This window comes from Hylobates moloch, unplaced genomic scaffold (assembly GCF_009828535.3).
Source record: "Hylobates moloch isolate HMO894 unplaced genomic scaffold, HMol_V3 SCAFFOLD_23, whole genome shotgun sequence".
Taxonomy (NCBI): Eukaryota; Metazoa; Chordata; class Mammalia; order Primates; family Hylobatidae; genus Hylobates; species Hylobates moloch.
The window spans coordinates 35,117,106-35,135,787 of NW_026652298.1; the positions used below are offsets into that span (position 1 = coordinate 35,117,106).

The following is an 18,682-nucleotide window of genomic DNA, read 5'->3' on the forward strand; positions in this document are numbered from 1 at the left end:
CTGCATCGTCAGGAAGGGAGAGTTTCTTGCTCCTTACTCATTCCCACTGAAACTTGCCTCTCCCTACCCCCAACTGGAGGGAACTAGAGATGGCCTATTAATTTGCTTCCTGCCCTATTTCCCTTGCCTATCAAGTATTTTTTTTTTCTCCTGAAACGGTATTTAGACCTCAAAGGAACGGAGCAGGAAGACAAGTCCTTGCTGAGGCATCAGTCATAGAAATGAAGAGTAGCTATGACAAATTAAAATGTCAGCATTATTAGCGATTTGCTTGGAGCTGTTTGATACAGATTTAATGATAAAGCAAGAAATGGGAATAGATTTTCCCTGGAAAGGGGCATGATGACTGGGGATAATAGGCTAAATCAAAGCAAGGGAAAGGGAGAATGAATATTAGGCCAAATATCCTCAATGTGTTAACTTTTTTTTGAGTCTTCTCCAAATAAAGTGTTTAAATGCCTGGGGAGACTCAAATAATTAATTAACATATATGTGAATTATAAGATTCAGCAACAAAAATGAAGAAAAGTGGATACCTGTACACTTCTTTATTTAATCATATTTCACAATGAAGTTGGAGAAATTAAAATCTATGACTAGTTGGCTGATTTCTTGATCAGAATCAACCAAGAAGTTGATTTCCTTGTGTTCATCAGTGAATGTTCTTGCAAAGACGGGAGAACATACAACCTCTGTATGGAATAGGTCTTGTGAAGATGATATTTTAAAAACATTTTAAATGTATTTATGAATTTCTTATTTTAGTACAGGAGCGGCCCCTAGGGATTATTTGCCTGAGTTCCTGCAGCTTCTAGAAGTAGAGAACTAATTACTTTGGGGCAAACTCCCCTTGCTTGGAGAAAATCACAAAGGTGGGACCATTCGTTATGTAAGATTAAAGCAAGCAAACTTCCGCCAGATTTTTCCTTGTGTGCATGCGCACGTGCGTGTGCACACGCGCGCACACACACACACACACGAGAACATTCATGAAATCTCATCAACCATGAAGATCTCAGGCCTGAACCCTGAGGGTCCTCTGTGCAAGTCAGCACCTACCTGGGATTTCTGCTAACTCCTGAGCTAATCACTGAAGTCTGGCTTTAGCTGATCATTTGGAAAGTTAATGCAAAGAATGGTATTCATGCCTACAGAGGGATGCTTATGAGTACAGAACAATCCAGAGAAGGAAGTTACCAGACTTTTGTTAAGAAAGGGGAGAATTCTGGAAGAGCTGAACAAGTTTGCCTAGGACAAGCACCAGGATGTATATGTGGAAATGTCACCCTCCCTGGGGAGTCCCAGAAATTACTTGCTGGGGGATCGAATAAAAAAGGATAAATTTGTTCTTCCATTATAGACAGATGGGGTTCTGAGTCATTAGGGTTGGAACATAAAAATAAGCATAATTTTATTTTGCGTTTCCAGCCCTACTTGTAGCTATTCTATTCTTTAGAAGCCATTTCATTTGAGAATGGGAGAAGGTCCTTAACTGGAAGCCTTTAAAGCAAGGAATCACTTTCAAAGTGATAAAGAAATAACTTCAAACTTCTGTTTTAATGTAAAATATATGAACATGCATGCATTTGTTGATCTTTGATGTGAGTCTAAGGCCTTTTCTTTGAATGATTTTTCTGTTGATAAAAATCCCTCAATATCCTTCCCACATACACCTCACTAACATTGCAGTCACCAGCAGGGGCTGGCTAACTATGGCCCACTGCCTGTTCTTGTAAATAAAGTTTTATTGAGACATAGCCTCAATCATTCATTTTATCTATGGCTGCTTTTGTGCTATTATGGCCGTGTTGAATGGGGGCAATGGAGACCCTATGGCCTTCAGATACTAAAATAGTCACAATCTGGCTTTTTTCAGAAAAAGTTTGTTAACTTCTGGTCTATGGTATCAATTCTGGGTTTGACTAAAGTGGAATGAGAATGTCAAGACACATTGAAAAGAATCTGACTGCAGAATCTCTCCAGATTTCTGAGGGCTTTTTTCCACTAATATTTTACAGCCCTCTCACCCACAGCTAATCAAAATAATTTTTGAATCTTGTTTTCACACAGTGTTTCCAAAGCATTTAGTTTTCATAGAAACAGCTCTTTTTCTTACTGCACTCATTTTTCATCAGTTTACATAATGTTCCACTAAATAATGTAATTACAATGAAAAGTGCAGCTGGCAGAAGCAGCCCTGGGAACAAATACAACTGACTCTTGGCAAGCAGATACTGCAACGGGTGAAGAGAAAGGTAAACTTGTACCAAACAGTCACTACATAGGATGCTGTGCACATCTGCCAATATGTTTTATAAAGAGATGGGACAGTATGTATTAATCTGGTATGTTTGATAAGTGAAGGTCAATCAGGTAAGCTTCTTCTATTCATACCCTTTTACAAAGCATCTCTTGTTTCTCATATTCATCAGTTTCACGTTGGACTTTTTTTGCCAGTGTTTGTCAATGATTATTTGACAAATGCGTGTCTTTTTCACTGGCTGTGAGGTATAAGAGAATAAGAATGGTGCAAGTTTCAGTATATTATTATACCTCTACTGCCTAGCAAAGTGATTGGCATATGGTTCGTGCTCAAAAAATATTTCTTGAATAAATGACTGAATGGAAGCAGACATTTCTACAATGAACCATCCTAAAATTATAGTCAGGAAGAACACATGGATCTTGTGAGGTCTCACCAAGGAGTGGGGAGAAGGGGGGCTTACATTTTCTTCCGTGCTATCATAAGAGCCACTAAGGAATGAAAAGTTGGGCTTTAAAAAGCGGGGAGGGGTGAGACAGAGCGGGGGAAGGTATCTCTGATTCTGATAGCTCAATTCCAAGGCTGTTGGGAAGTTTCATTATCTGATGTCCAGATGAAGGCGATGGGTTTAAGCCAAGATGATCATTAGCAATTTGCATTATGCAAGCCACATCACACTTATATCTAGCAGAAATGAGAAACTCGCTTCTAACTGACAAATTAAATATTGATAATGCAGATCTGCTCTACAACCTCTTTCACAAGGCGGGTACCATGATTTGAGTATTTCTAAAAAAACTCATTCATTTGCATTCCAGTATCACAATCTTTGTCATAACTGTGGGCAATCTGTAACATTATAAAATTAATATTTATCTTTAAAGCAGCCCATTTTTAACTTAAATAAGTGGAACAACAAATGGAACATAAAATACGATGTGTGCCAAGGAAACTTTGTATTGCCGCTGTAAATGGAAAACCAATATCAACAGTCACACATAAAAGTTAATGAAAAAAATCCATTAATATCCAACAATAATTAAGGACCTTTTCTATTCCGGACACTTTTCTAACAACCTCATATGCATTAATTATTTTAATCTTTTTTGCATGCAAAAATACAGACACAAAGACACATGCGCATGCACACACATACACAAAAACTTATGAAATTTGTGCAATGATTATCTCCACTATACAGCTAAGGAATTTGAGGTAGAGAGGATTTAAGTAACATGTACAAGGCTACAGAGTGCTAAATTGCAAAGTCTAGATTTTATGTCAGTAGGCCTAGCTCCAGGCTCCTGATTCTTAACTACTATATTTTGCAAACAATGTTTTCAAAGTGCAAAGAGATGCTCTGGGGCTGTAGGCTTTCAGCCTGAGGCACACTCCCTTTCCCTTAAAAAAGAAAGCTTAGAAAGTGTTAGAGCCCTGCGAAAGATACTATAGTTTAAACTGAGCATTTCTCATTGACATAAAAACCATTGAGAGACAATGGAAAGGGAAGTAACTTTCTAAGTGATTCCCCCTTTCTTAATGACTTGGTGTTGGCCTGAAAGCTGTGAGTAAGACGTGGGGTAGGTGTCCTATATTTTGGGAAATACAGAGCTAGCAGTTGGTGGTAGCACATGTATTTTCCAGGATCCTTTGTTCAGCTCTGATATCCATGTTTTGAAAGCATAGCAGATATCTATATCTTTGGTGACTTTTTTTTTTTTCACAGTCTCCCTCTGTCGCCCAGACTGGAGTGCAATGGCATGATCTCTGCTCACTGCAACCTCCACCTCCTGGGGTCAAGCAATTCTCCTGCCTCAGCCTCCGGAGTAGCTGGGACTACAGGCAGCCGCCACCATGCCCGGCTAATTTTTGTATTTTTAGTAGAGACGGGGTTTCACCATGTTGGCTAGGCTAGTCTCGAACTCCTGACCTCAGGTGATCCGCCCACCTCGGCCTCCCAAAGTGCTGGGATGACAAGCGTGAGCTGCTGCACCCGGCATTTATGGCGTTATTTACTCAGCTACCAAAGGCTCCTTTTCCCTAATAATGAAGTCTTCCCTCAAGAGTTGGCCCTGGGCAACTACGTTTCTTCATACCACTTCCCTGGACAGATCTAACTGGCCCAGAGTGAACAACTGATCCAGACTAAGCCAATCAGGCTCCTTTTCCAGGAATTTGTAACCAGGATGCACTGATGGTTAGTCCGTATACCGGTGAAAAGCGATGCAACATACATCTTAGGGGCTAGAAGGTGTGATGTGTGCATAAAGGTAGAGGGAGTCTTTATCAAAAGAAAAATCCAGAGTGGACTCATAAAGAGAAACAAAGACAGGAGATGAGCAAGAGATACGTGAGTTCAGACAGCTTTCGCATTCTAAGGTCTGATTCCTGGGAGGCCCAGTTGCATGCCTTTTCTGCTTAAGATAGCTCTAATCTGTCTCTATTGTTTGCATTCCAAACAATCTTAACTGAGAGGGAGTTATCTCCTAAATACTTCGCCATGCAATCAACTACAGAGCCTGCCCTTTCTGTTGTCTTTCCTTGTGGGGAGTTTGCTGGCAGTAGATATGTGTTCTCTGTATTCTCATGTCTGGTATTTCTAGGAGGAAGAGAAGTGAAATAATGATTGGGAATAATACTAACAGTAGCTCACCTTGTTGACTATGAGGCCTGCATTTCTTTTTTCAGTGTTTTAACTAAGTTGTTTTATCCAGTCACCAATCCTATGAGAAAGCTATTGTTATTTTACGTATACGTAAAGTCAAGCTTTGAGACACTAAGGAGCGTTCAGAAGTGGGATCTGAACCTAAGTCCATAACCAGTGCTTCATCAGCCCTAACCACCCTTCCTAGTATGCTGACTATAGAGTCACATTGCCATATTGCCAATCAGTATTTGAATCCACGGAACAGAATCTGGCAGTCATGCATTTGGCTACCTAGTAGTTTTCTAACTAAGCTCGTTAATCAGCCCCCAAACCAACACCTACTACTCAAGCACAAAGATCCATTTGTAATCATATATTTTATGAGTGCTCAGAAAGGTGGGCTTTGGAATCTCCCACCCTATGAACATACAATCTCCCTCAACTGGTACATTGTTCAGGGAAACAACAGGCTCCCAGGATCATTTTATTTCTCTCTTAGTTGTTTATTTGACCATCTGTTGGTGCAGATGCTGGAGAGGTAAATGCTGATAATTGGATATGGTCACTGCACAACTATCAGCATGACCTGTGGTGATGCTAGAACAAGCTGGTAAATACAGCCTATAGGATCAGGAGTGGTTAATGCACAGATTCCATAGGGAGCTCCTGTGACCATCTCCCCAGAAGAATCCAGCCAATAATGTGAATTGCAAGCTCAGAAGAAGACTCAGTCTACTCTAGATTAACAAACCTTGGGATGGAGGAATGAACAATTTTCCGTGTTGTGTAGTGTGCGTAACAACCGAGCAATGTGAGTAATCCCAATAGTTCTCTAAGAAGAGTGACCCTACTGTTGGGAGTAACTGGCTGATGCCCTTCTTTTGGGAAGGGTAGGAGCCAGGAAGCTCATGGACAGCATCTCTGTGCTGAGCTGGTTACTAAGGCACGATGCCCCATGCCTGCTGCCCACACCTAATGCTGATGGGATATGAGTAAAGGCTATATCCAGTGCAGTCAAATTACACAAGGCAAAATACAAAGACAATGCCAAGATGGGTAGAAAAGTTAGGATACAGGTGAGGATGCAAGATGTGACCTGTGAGATTCAAGGCTGGAAGAGAAAGCATCTGTGTCAAATTCCACAAACCAGAATCCACAAAGTTGCCGAGCCCATACATGTAGGATGAAAGAGAGGAATGAAAAGAAATGACAGGAAACCAGCACCCTGACAATCAGAGCGGAACCCTGTGGATTCCTTTTGTGGCAGACTCCATTGGGTAACTACACTGGAGCACATTTTCTCCTTCCTCCAGTTTAAGTAAATCCTATTTTTGTGCAGGTGACAATGTGCCTGATGCTGGAAACGAATCGTAACTGCTGTAGCCAATCGCTGAGATTCCAGTTCACCTTGCCAGTGATTGATGTAGAGATTGGCCAATGAGATCTAAGAAAATGGCTGCAGTGACGAATTCTGGGAATTATTTTCCTCCAGTAAAATGCAAGAGCTGTGAAGGAGAAACTCCTCCTTCCTTCTGATGAGAGTGCTGCCTTGTGAGAACGTGATGTGGGGTAGATGGCAGCCATCTTGGAAGAAGGAAAGGAAGGCCAACGGAAGCACAGGGATTCCAAACCAGTGCCCTGATACCAAAAAGCCTCTGAATCAACCCTGGAACTGGGAGGCGGAGAGTTATTTATTTTTGTAAATAACTCTTAGCTTTTCTATAACTCTTAGCTTTTCTATAACTCACAGATAATAGCATCTTAAATGATAACACTGATATGATTTCAAGAGTATGTTCTACAAACAAAAATGTTTCATAGTCAGCTGAGTTAGAAAAAAGTTGTGTATTATATCCAACTCTTTGTATTTCACCTTTGCCTATTAAAGACTATGAGAAGACCTGCAGTTAAAAAATAAAAACAGTTTAGCTTTTTTTTAACATGGTATTTCCTAAAATTAATCATATGATCATTTTAAAGACTTCTTAATATCATCAAGATATTAAGCACTTCACAGAGTCTGCTTTGGAAAAATTAATTTAGGCCTCGTGAGAAAAAGAAAGGAGATCCTAAGACCAGGTATTGGATATGCCAATTCCTACACAGCCTCGATGGGCACAAAACAGAAAGCACATTTTTATCTTCCTAAATCATCTGCTATTTCCAGGAGGCCAAGAAAAAGGAATAAATTTTACAACTCTCCACTTATATCCCTGAACTCTGACAACAGAATGCACTAATGAAGGACCCTCGACATGATAACACGGCCACAGTCCAGTCGTCCTGGATAGCATACCTGGAAATGCATTTTGATGGCTGCACTTAGGACACATTTTAATTGTGGCTTTGCAGACAGTTACCCTTCAACGATGTGGTAACTAAATAGATTTCTATTTTTCTTCCACTCTTTTTCTAAGAAAGCAAAATGAGATTAAGTAAAATGCATTTCATTGAGATGGACAGGTATTTACCGTTCAGTTCTAAATTTCTTTCCCTTAAAAAATGCCCCCCCCCCCCCCCCCACCCAGGCTTGGCGCGGTGACTCACGCCTGTAATCCCAACACTTTGGGAGGCCGCGGCTGGCGGATCATGAGGTCAGGAGATCGAGACCATCCTGGCGAACATGGTGAAAACCCATCTCTGCTAAAAATACAAAAAAAATTAGCTGGGCGTGGTGGCGCACGCCTGTAATCCCTGCTACTCTGGAGGCTAAGACATGAGAATTGCTTAAACCAGGGAGTCAGAGGTTGCGCTGAGCTGAGATTCCGCCACTGCACTCCAGCCTGGGGAAAGAAGGAGACTCTGTCTAAAAAAAAAAAAAGCCCCCCCTCCCCTCAAAAAAATCACCTTAATAAGGGAAGTTTTCTTTTGAGGCGGTGGAAGGGCTCTTACAGACACAGGTGTGAAAGGAAAAAAAGGAGGGAGGAAAGGAGGAAGAAAGAGATGGAAAGACAGAGAACAAAAATGAAGAGGGCAGAAGAAAATATCTACAGATGAGATAGCTACCAGTACTTAATCACACTGGGGGTCTCCCAGAGGGAACTGGACTCCTGAGTCACGTGGGAAGGGAAAACTCTATTGCACTCTCTTTGGTACTATTCAAATTTTGAACCCTACGTATGTGTGCTCCATCCAATCAAATGTGCCATCTATCAATTCAAAACATAAATTCATTTAAAAAGCAAAAACAGTGACCACAAAAGTAACAAGAAACAAAGCACTGGTTTGTGATGTTAGAGATGAGACTATTGGAGCCACAGTCAGGACTAAACTAAATGAACCATTATGTTAATATCAAGCCACTCCCTGCACTTATGTAACAGAGAGGGGAAGACTCCATTCTTGAACCTAAACCACGCCCCTGTCCACAATGGACTCATCAATGAGAAATAATCCCTCAAAATGCAAACAAGACCTTCAGTACCTACTGTGTCCTTAACTTGCCAGGCAAGTGTCATATGCAGTAGAGATTTCAAGATTATCTTAATTCTCAGGAATTTATCAGGGACTCCTGGAGACAAAGGCACGTATTTCTCTTTATGTAGCTCTGACCTAGTTCTGGCCATCGTCCCCATCCAAACAGCAAGAGAAATCTGAAGTTGTAATACATTATTTAACAGGATGAACCAGTAATTCAGACTGCAGGAAAAAAGCAGTAAGAGAGTTCAGAAAAGCTTAAAAATCTTGAAGTCTGTTCCATGAAGGAAAAGGTCACAATGAATGTTGGCACAGGTACTTGGAAGAAAGTGGGTAGAGAGGGGCCACACTGAGATAGTGCATTAAACAAATATGCATAAAAGAAACAGAAAACCTTGTCTCACTTTCTCGGTTTCATGCACCTGGATTCTGTTGCTTATTTTACCCAAGTACTTGACAAACCTGATGCCAACAGCAACTGTGAAATGGAAGCAACTCTACAAATTATTGCCATCATGAGACTATCATTAGGTAAATGCTCTGAAAAGTTACAGGGCACTGTATGAAGGCATTAGCCCTGTTTAATACATTATTCTTATTTATTAGACACCTTTGGGCACAGCGATTTCCTAACGCCAAATCCCACTGTTGTGGTTTTAAAAGCAGCGTATTTCTCTAATTTTTAAAACAATTTGAAAACATGGCTACAAGGCACATTGTCCAGTAAAAACTGCCAACCTATATTAGTGACATGAAAAATAGACCAATCATAATTTAAATCTCGTCCACTGAAAACCTGAATTCATTTAAAAGAAAACAAATGGGGAGAAATCCCATAGTTTCTTAAAATGCCATCCCCATACCAAGAAAATGTCCACTCAGACACAATGAAAGCAGAACAATGTCACCAAGCTCCATTATAACCAAACGTTCCCTCCACATCTAGGGAATACTTCTTACACTGATATGCCTGAGCACCAAGACAGTTTCATTTTTAAGTGGGGAAACAGAATATGAGGTTTAAAATTTTGTCTCCCTCTCCCATATACACAAATGTCACTAAAACCAAGAGGTCTATAGATAACGCACATTCTCCTAGAAAACACCCTTGAAATATTCCTTGCTCACCTATCCCAGTCAACAGCCAAAGAGCATTTTAGACACTCAGCAAACAGCACGGTATTCATATTAAGAAGGCAGCAACCCATCCTTTTGACCTTTGTTATTACTTAGACCTCGCGTTGTACACAAAAAGAGTACAATGATGTCAAACAAATTCCAGAAGAGAAGTATATATTGCTGAATCTAAATCAAAAAATCCATATCTACTATAATGGCACTTCAAAAGAAGATATACTGTATTTACCAGCTCAATCAATACTAAATTAGCTGGGATAAATATTTTCAACTCTACCAGTCTTAAGATGAAGCCTGTTATTTAGAACCCGAGTCTTGGGAGACACAAGGAAATTTTTGCTTATCACACAAAAATGAGAATCAGGAAGCATTTTACAAGCAGGTGCACCTACCCTTAGCTGCTCTCTTTCACAATTCATCTGTTTTCTTGAAACCTACAAAGAAAAGAAAATGAAGGGGAAAAGTCAGAAGGCTCCGCATCAGAAAAACATGAAAGAAAACAGACAGTTACTTTTAATTACTCAGCTCAAAGAAAACCCATAATTAATTAATTATGTACTCAATTTTTCTTTAGGTTTACATGGCTCAAGCTTCACTTGGAGTTCAATTGTGTGATTCAGAAGCACAGCTAGGATAAGTCAGAGACTGGAAAGGGGACGAGGAGAGAGGTGCAGGAGAATGTGTGGGAGGCAGCATCTGCCTGGGATGAGGGCACCTCCCCTCTCATCATGAAACTCCCCACCCTTTTTCCTGAAAACCCCAACTTGCCCTATCTCACAGGTGCAAGAATTCCTCCATAACGGCCCACTAGAGATAGTTGTGATAAGTCAGTGGAAAACACACTGAGTCTTCTCCAATGTTTAGGGCCAGTAGTGTCAGTTGTCATGCCTTGGCAACTGGGTTACATTTTCTGGTCCGGTTCTAATCAGATGGCAGTTAAGTTCCCATAGTATTGTGCTGGGGAGAATTCTGAGGTCAAACCTTCTTTCAGAAAAAGAAACCCTGATAGGTTTCTGGTATCGGCCATCAGATAGGAAAGTGGGTATTAGCAATACATATGCCGTGCATTAATTATCTTTGCCCTACTGACATGTTTTACTTAATGTCCAAGGATGCTTCTTTAGAGTGGCCATACAATTTATTATCCAAACAAGAAAACATAGGTGGGTTAAGAGGAATGGGTGGAGTAGTATTACATGATTATGCTAAGGACACAGATAAAAAGGAACACATACAAGGAATTCTGAGATGTATGGCCATTCTGTCATCAGGAGCTGTTAGAATCCACTGTCAACTAAAATAGTTAAGCTGAAATAAAATTTAGGTCTTCATTCACCTTTATTCTGTATCTTTCCAGTATTTTTTTTTAACCAATGAAACAACTCCCGACTTCCAGCACCAGACAATATACTGTAAGTTTTCGAAACTTTTACTAAGGGATATGAAGGATTAGGAACCAACTTTTGATGTGTATTTTACGCATTTTGTATAGAAAGTTTGTTGTGACTTTCTCTAAAACAAAAAAAAAGAAGAATCTTTACTTAAGGATGCACCAGAGCCCCAAATCTATAAATCAGTGCTTTTCTATGCCCTTTTACCCAGAAATATTACCAATAAGAGTAGCTCTTAAGAAAATATGCAGAGACGCACACAAATGCTTAATTCCATGTCAATTAACAACAGCATTATGTATGAAAAAAGAAATTATAAACATTATGTGTGATAATGGAAAAATTAAAAAATACAGTACACTGATAGTATAGCGTAACACGTACCATTTAGAAACATAGTTTTAAATATAGAGATATGAAAAATGTTCAAAAGACACCATGCAGTTAAGAAAAGAAACCACAGAAATATACAATATTGTGGTTCCTATCTTGTGTTAAAAATACAGTGAAACAGATCACTAAAGAAAATGAAGGAAGGCCAGGCATGGTTGCTCATGCCTGTAATCCCAGCACTTTGGGAGGCCAAGGCGGGTGGAACACCTGAGGTCAGGAATTCGAGACGAATCTGGCCAATATGGTGAAATCCCTTCTCTACTAAAAATACAAAAATTAGCTGGGCATGGTGGCGGGTGCCTGTAATCCCAGCTACTCGCGTGGCTGAGGCAGGAGAATCACTTGAACCTGGAGGCAGAGGTTGCAGTCAGCTGAGATCACACCATTACACTCCAGCCTGGGCAACAAGAGCGAAACTCCATCTCAAAAGAAAAAAAAAAAAGATAAAAGTAAAGGAAAAAAAGAAACTAAAGAGGAAAAGACTAGGAGAAATATTCCAAAAAATTAAAAAGAAACTGGTACAATTCTATAAATATCCAAAAAAAAAGCCCACAATGAATTATACACCTGAAATAGGTGACTTTATATTAAGTAAATTGTGTCTCCATGAACTGTTAAAAGATGAAGTAGAGAAAATTCATTGAGACAGAGAGCAAATTAAACGTTGCCAGAGGACTGAGTTAATGGAAAAGGAGGAGTGACGGCTTAATGGGTATGAGGTTTCTATTTGGGGTGATTAAGATGTTCTCAAACTGGATAATATTTTCACAACATTCTGAATTTACTTAAATGCCAGTAAAATGTATACTTTAAAATGGTAAAAAAGATAAATTTTGTTTTATGTTCATTTTAACACAATAAAATAAATGAAGTGGGTGGTGAGGTTTCAGTTCTTGACGACATGGAACGAAAACACTTCATCCTGTTTCCCCCAATGAATGCAGTGAGGAAATCAGTATAGAATGCATGGGGCAGCTATTTGAGATCTCTGAAAATTAAGCAGCAGCAAGTGGAGGGGGGGAACAAAACAACCAAAACTTAAAGTACCACCAAGGAAGTGGTGAATTACCACCTCCCACCACCAATACCCCTTAGTGTGGGTGCAAGGTAGCCAAGAGCTGAAAATGAGACACCCAGGCAGATAGAGACTCAGGAGAAGCACTCTGGTTTTGTCTTGAGAAACAAGACAGGAATCTTAATGCTCAGAGAAAAGGGAAAATCCCCATTGTTCTTTATTATTATTATTATTCTTTTTTTTTTAAGAGTTTATCTGTCCTCTTATGCTGCAGTCTCCAGGCAATCTCAGGGTAGTGTTTGTGTATAAACAACAGTGGCAACAGGGGTGGCTGTGGACACTTAACATCTATGACTGTGGTCCCAAGAGGTTGGGGAAACAACTCCCACCTCCCACTGCTTTTATTTCCTCCCTTCTCTTCACACTTGGCCTTAAATGCAGACTCAGATGAGAAGCAGGTGAAGAGAAAAATTAAAAACAATCAAAAAACCTCCAACTTTCTGGGTGGAGGACAACAAACAGGGAACCCTAGAAAACAAATATTACTTTGAGGATCCTGGAGAGAAAATAATTTGGGAAAATCACCCCCATACAGTATTTTTATAAACTCCTACACTGACCTCTGTGCTCATGTCTGTATCTGACCCTAAAATGTTTCCATAAGCTTTGAGAATTGAACTAAGGAATAGACTACTGCCCAGTCCCAGACTTGATATATACAGGGAAGACACCCAACAGAACTGATATTGGAAACAAATCCACAGAAGAAAAGCAAGAGCTTTCAGCCTGAATGCAACAAGATTGATTGCTTACGAAAACAAAAATAACAACAACTTCCATGGGATTTTAAACAAGACCTAGAGTCTCCCAACACAATATTCAATATACCCAGAATACAAATCAAAATGACTTAGCAACCAAAGAACCAGGAAAATCTAAATTTGCATGGGAAAAGACATTCACAGACACCAACATCAACATAGCAAAGACGTTGGAATGATCAATTAAAAACTTTAAAGCAGCTGGTATAAAACTGCTACAAACAGTAAGAAAAAACACGCTGAAAATAAATGAAAAAAAAAATTGACAGTGTTAGCAAAGAAACAAAAGATAATGAACCAAAAAGAGCCGGGTGCGGTGGCTCACGCCTGTAATCCCAGCACTTTGGAAGGCTGAGGCGGGTGGATCATGAGGTCAGGAGATCGAGACCATCCTGGCTAATACGATGAAACTCTGTCTCTACTACAAATACAAAAAATTAGCTGGATTTGGCGGCATGCACCTGTAGTCCCAGCTACTAGGCAGGCGGAGGCAGGAGAATTGCTTGAACCTGGGAGGCAGAGATTGCAGTGAGCCAAGATTGCGCCACTGCACTGTAGCCTGGGAGACAGAGCGAGACTCCATGTCAAAAACAAAAACAAAAGAACAACAACAACAAAAAAAACCAAAAGGAAATTTTACAACCATAAAAATAACTAAATTTTTTTAAAAAAATAAAAATAAAATATTGGGCCGGGCACAGTGGCTCACACCTGTAATCCTAGAATTTTGGGAAGCCAAGCAGGGTGGATCACCTCAGGTCAGGAATTTGAGAGCAGCCTGGCCAACATGGTGAAACCCCTTCTCTACTAAAAATACAAAAATTAGCTGGGCGTGGTGGTGGGCACCTTTATTCCCAGCTACTCACAAGGCTGAGGCAGGAGAATCGTTTGAACCTGGGAGGCAGAGGTTGCAGTGAGTAAAGACTGCACCACTGCACTCAGCCTGGGCAACAAGAGTGAGACGTCATCTCAAAAAAATTAATTAATTAATTAATTAAAACAGAATAAAATCTCACTGAAGGTGTCCAAACACACAATCAAGACAACAGGAGAAAAAGAAGTAAACTTGAGTACATAAAAAGTATCCATTCTAAACAACATAGAGGAAAAAAAATTGAAGGCAAAAAAAAAAAAAAGAGAGAGAGAGAAACGTAGAGCCTGTGGAACAAATATCAAAACGTACAACATTTCATGTTACTGAAATTCTAGAATGTAAAGATAAAGAGTTCACTGCAGAAAAAAATTTTTTTAAGAAATAATGGCTGAAAACTTCCTACATTTGACAAAAGATATAAACACAATTTCAAGGAACTAAGAGTTAAAATCAATGAAATCCACAACCACATGTATCATAGCCATATTGGTAAAGCCTAAAATTAAAACACTGAAAACAGCCAGAGACAAACAATGCAATACTTGTAAGGGCCCAACAATTCCAAGAACTATGGATTTAAAACAAAAAGTAAACAAACAATAATCCAGAGAGGTCAGGAGAAAGTAACACACAGTTATTTAAATACTGAAAAAATAATTGTCAACTGAGAATACTACATCCAATGAAAATGTCCTTTAGAAATGAAGCTGAAATATGAAAGTCACTAAGAAAATTTACTGCAGACAGACCTGCTCTAAAATAATCACTATAGGAAGTTTTCCAGATAAAGGAAATAGGATACCTGAAGGAAACTTCAAACAACAAGAAAGGAAGAAGTGGAAATGGAAATGGTAAACATATGGGTAAATGTTAATTGGTGACTGTACTCTTGAGTCCAGTAAAATATGTTTAATGGCTTAAAGCAAAAAAGAAAAAAAAAAAAGGAAATTGCATGAAGAGCTTTCTATACTCTTGAGTTCATTAAAATATGTTTAATGGCTTAAAGCAAAAAAACGGGGGGGAGGGAAGTGCATGAAGAGCTTTCTAATTTATGGATATACAACACATAAGATAAACAAAATATAGGCCAGGCACAGGGGCTCACGCCTGTAATCCCAGGACTTTGAAAGACCGAGGCAGGCAGATCACCTAAGGTCAGGAGTTCAAGACCAGCCTGGTCAACATAGCAAAACCGTGTCTCTACTAAAAATACAAAAATTAGCTGGGCATGATGGCGTGTGCTTGTAATCCCAGCTCCTTGGGAGGCTGAGGCAGGAGAATCGCTTGAACCCAGGAGACAGAGGTTGCAGTGAGCCGAGATTGTGCCACTGCACACAGAGTAAGACTGTGTACTCCCCCACTCCAAAAAAAAATAAATAAACAAAACACAAAGACTAAAGAAACAAAGAGGCATACATGGTGATACATTTTCTTTATTATCTCCCGTCTTTATTGAGGCACAATTAAAAAATAAAAATTACATATATTTAAGGTATTCAACTTCATATTTTAACCTATGTATAAATCGTAAAAACAATCACCCCAGTCAAGCTAATTAACATGGGTGATAAGGTTTCTGCGTTCCAACTAAAGAGGCAAAATACTGAGTCTTGTAGACTGAGAGAAAGATGTGTGTGATAATCCCTACAATACCACCTTTAAGAAAACCTATAAAAAATGAAATACTCAGAACAAATAATGTTAGGGTAACTGGATGTGTACACACACACACACACACACCCCTTTACCTACACCTCACACTTTATACAAAAATTAACTCAAAATGGAACACCCATCTACATGTACAATATAAACTAAATGGCTAATGCAATTAAAGACTGAAGGCAATGCTTCCTTCTTAATGCTTTTCTGTAGTTTTCAAATTATCCTTTGTGACATGCAGGGCATTTATAATCAGCAAGTATTTTAATATCAGTACCTTGCAGAAATACAAGTGTTTTAAAAAAATGTATAGCAATAGTGATAGCACTGATTTTCCTTAATTAATGAAAAGTTTATCTTAGCCAGGCATGGTGGCTCACACCTGTAATCCCAGCACTTTGGGAAGCTGAGGTGGGCAGATCACCTGAGGTCAGGAGTTCCAGAAGAGCCTGGCCAACATGGTAAAACTCCGTCTCTACTAAAAATACAAAAAAATTAGCCGGACGTGGTGGAACGCACCTGTAGTCCCAGCTACTCAGGAGGCTGAGGCAAGAGAATCATTTGAACCTGGGCGGCAGAGGTAGGCAGTGAACCAAGATCTCGCCACTGCACTCCTGCCTGGCCAACAAAGTGAGACACTGTCTTGCTCTATTTAAAAAAAAAAAAATAGTATATCTTATAACAAGATTAATATTTTTAACATCTGCCTTCAAATATTACAAGGATTTGCCAGACTCACAGGAGCACAATGACGACATTGAAGGAACCGGGTGGCCTACGGACCTCTGACCTGTGTCACGTGAAGTGGCACCACATTATCATATTCCTATTGCAGACGATGTCAAATGCAAAACCCAACAGTAGCCAAGGAAATAGCTATGCTGCCCTTCAAATGAAGCCGAATAAGGAAAACAAGATTTGGGAATAACAGAAAGGACATTTCAAGTAATCTCTATAGTAGACATGTTTGTTTTTGTTGTGTTTCCTTTTCCCTGCACAGCATCCCATATTGTTTTGCTTATATTCTACTGACAACATCCTGCTTTTCTTGGGTCATGCACCTGTTCCATTTCATAAATTATTAGCAAACTGGATGCCACCACCACCACCATACTCCACCTACTGCCAACCCCTTTGTTTGGAAGTGGGAGTCCCTGGCCAATTTGAGTCAATCCAGTGACACACACATCTCATGAGTAAGGTGGCCAGTGACCTCCCCTTCTTTAAGCAGGGGTCATCAAATGCAGATCCATGCTTTCCTCACATCCTCCCTGAAGACAGAGCTGTCCATTGTCCAAAATGCCAGAATCCCATCATGAGTTGTGTATTTCGGCTGCAGCCTTTTGCTCATCAAACAGCACCCCAAACAGGGTGTAACGATGCTCAGAAGACTCCGTAAGTTATTGCTGCAACTAATGAGGCTCTTAAAAAATTTTCCCCATAACCGTTATGGGAGAGCCTCAGGTTGCGGAAAGGGGAGTTGGCAAAAAAGGCACCTGTAACTGCCTACAGTCTGTGATGAAAAAAGACCCTACCTGGGCATTCTCTAAAAGCCAGCCTTGAAAAATATCTTAAATGTACACTTTATCAAATGTCATTTCATTTGGAAACTAACATGTGATATTTTTTTTTCTCCCATAGCAGTAATGCACAAAACCAATATATTTTATGGCCTAAATGAAAAAAAAGGAGAGTGGAAGGTCGGGCGCTGCTCCTTTAAGATGCTTCCAGAATCAAATACCACTCTCGAAAGGGCTGCCAAGTAAGCACTTATGAAAGGTTAGAAACTGAAGCAATAAACTTCAGCATGAGACCCTTTGCTCTCCTGGTTGAACGAGATGTTTAATAGCAGGGATTCATCTTCCCCGTCTCCTATCTTCATTTAGCCAACAGGGCCAAAGACGCTTTCTCACACTCAAGCTTTTTCATCCTTCTCCTGACTTTGGGCTCTCTCTTATCAGTGCTTCCTGCTTTATTCTGACCCTACTTTCAGTCTGATTTTCCCTCCCACACATCAGACTGGTTCTGCAAGGACTAGAACTGAGCCTTAGATGGCTTTCCTTTTCTAGAAATGAGTACGATGTTTGGAATCCACTTGTTTACTCATCCATCCTTTCATATATGTCTATTTACCCACACACATACACACCCATACCCACACATGCATATATACATACACATATCTCAAGCACCTTCTGGGTGTCAGACACTGTCCTAGGTGCCAGGAATACAATAGCAAAGAAGGCTGCTGGAGCTATTGTCTAGGTGGGGAAAAAGATGACTCTTTGGATAATTACAATACAGAGAACATTTGAACAGTGAAAGTATAAGAGGTGCTTACAGTGCATAGGAGGTGGCCAAACTTGTCTTGGAGAATTGAAAAAGGTGTTCGTGTATTTTGTTTGTTTGTTTTTTTTTGTCTTTTAGACAAGGTATCCAGGGAAAGAATGAAAAAAATATATTCAGAGGAAAGGTGGGGGGATGTGTGGAAAGCTCAGTGAGATTACGGAAGTGCAATAATTGAATATGACAGAAGACTCAAGGGCAAGAGGGAACTGGTGAGAGAATTAACTTGAATTGTGGAAAGTACGACTCAAAAGAAGTAGAAGACACACAATAAATGAATGGATAAATAGATGTGCATGTTTTTGTGTCCGCAATAATAGAATGTTGGAAAATCCAGTTTTCAGGACAATTATGAATCAGTTAGAAGGAAAACACTGGACAAGTTTAGCAGCACAGAACTCAATAAATCAAATCAATTGGTAGCTGTATTTCTCAGCGTTGCTGTTTTTGTAATCATTATAAATTCTGCTGAAACAAGATGGCATTTTCTTATAAACACATGTCTCCAAGTACCTACGGTGAGCCCTAGAGTTTGCCTTTTCCTTGATGCATTTCAGGATCATGATACACATTTGACATATGCACTCAGGGTACCAACTGCCTAGGCTGTGCTAATGAAAGGGGGTGTGTATCTAAATGACACATAGTACATTTTATTTAAAAAAGTCAGGGGAGGAGTGAATAAAATAATGATGATGATACAGGGTCGTATGTGA

At 39.7% G+C, this 18,682-nt stretch overlaps 1 protein-coding gene across 1 annotated transcript in view; it reads right to left on the reverse strand.

Moving 5' to 3' along the window:
* Positions 1-18,682, reverse strand: part of RBFOX1 (RNA binding fox-1 homolog 1) — a 2,506,415-nt gene that overhangs the window by 652,057 nt on the left and 1,835,676 nt on the right. The window contains exon 8 of the mRNA XM_032144704.2: positions 9,857-9,898. Within this exon, the coding sequence (XP_032000595.2) occupies positions 9,857-9,898 (42 nt within the window). The remainder of the gene's footprint in view (positions 1-9,856; positions 9,899-18,682) is intronic.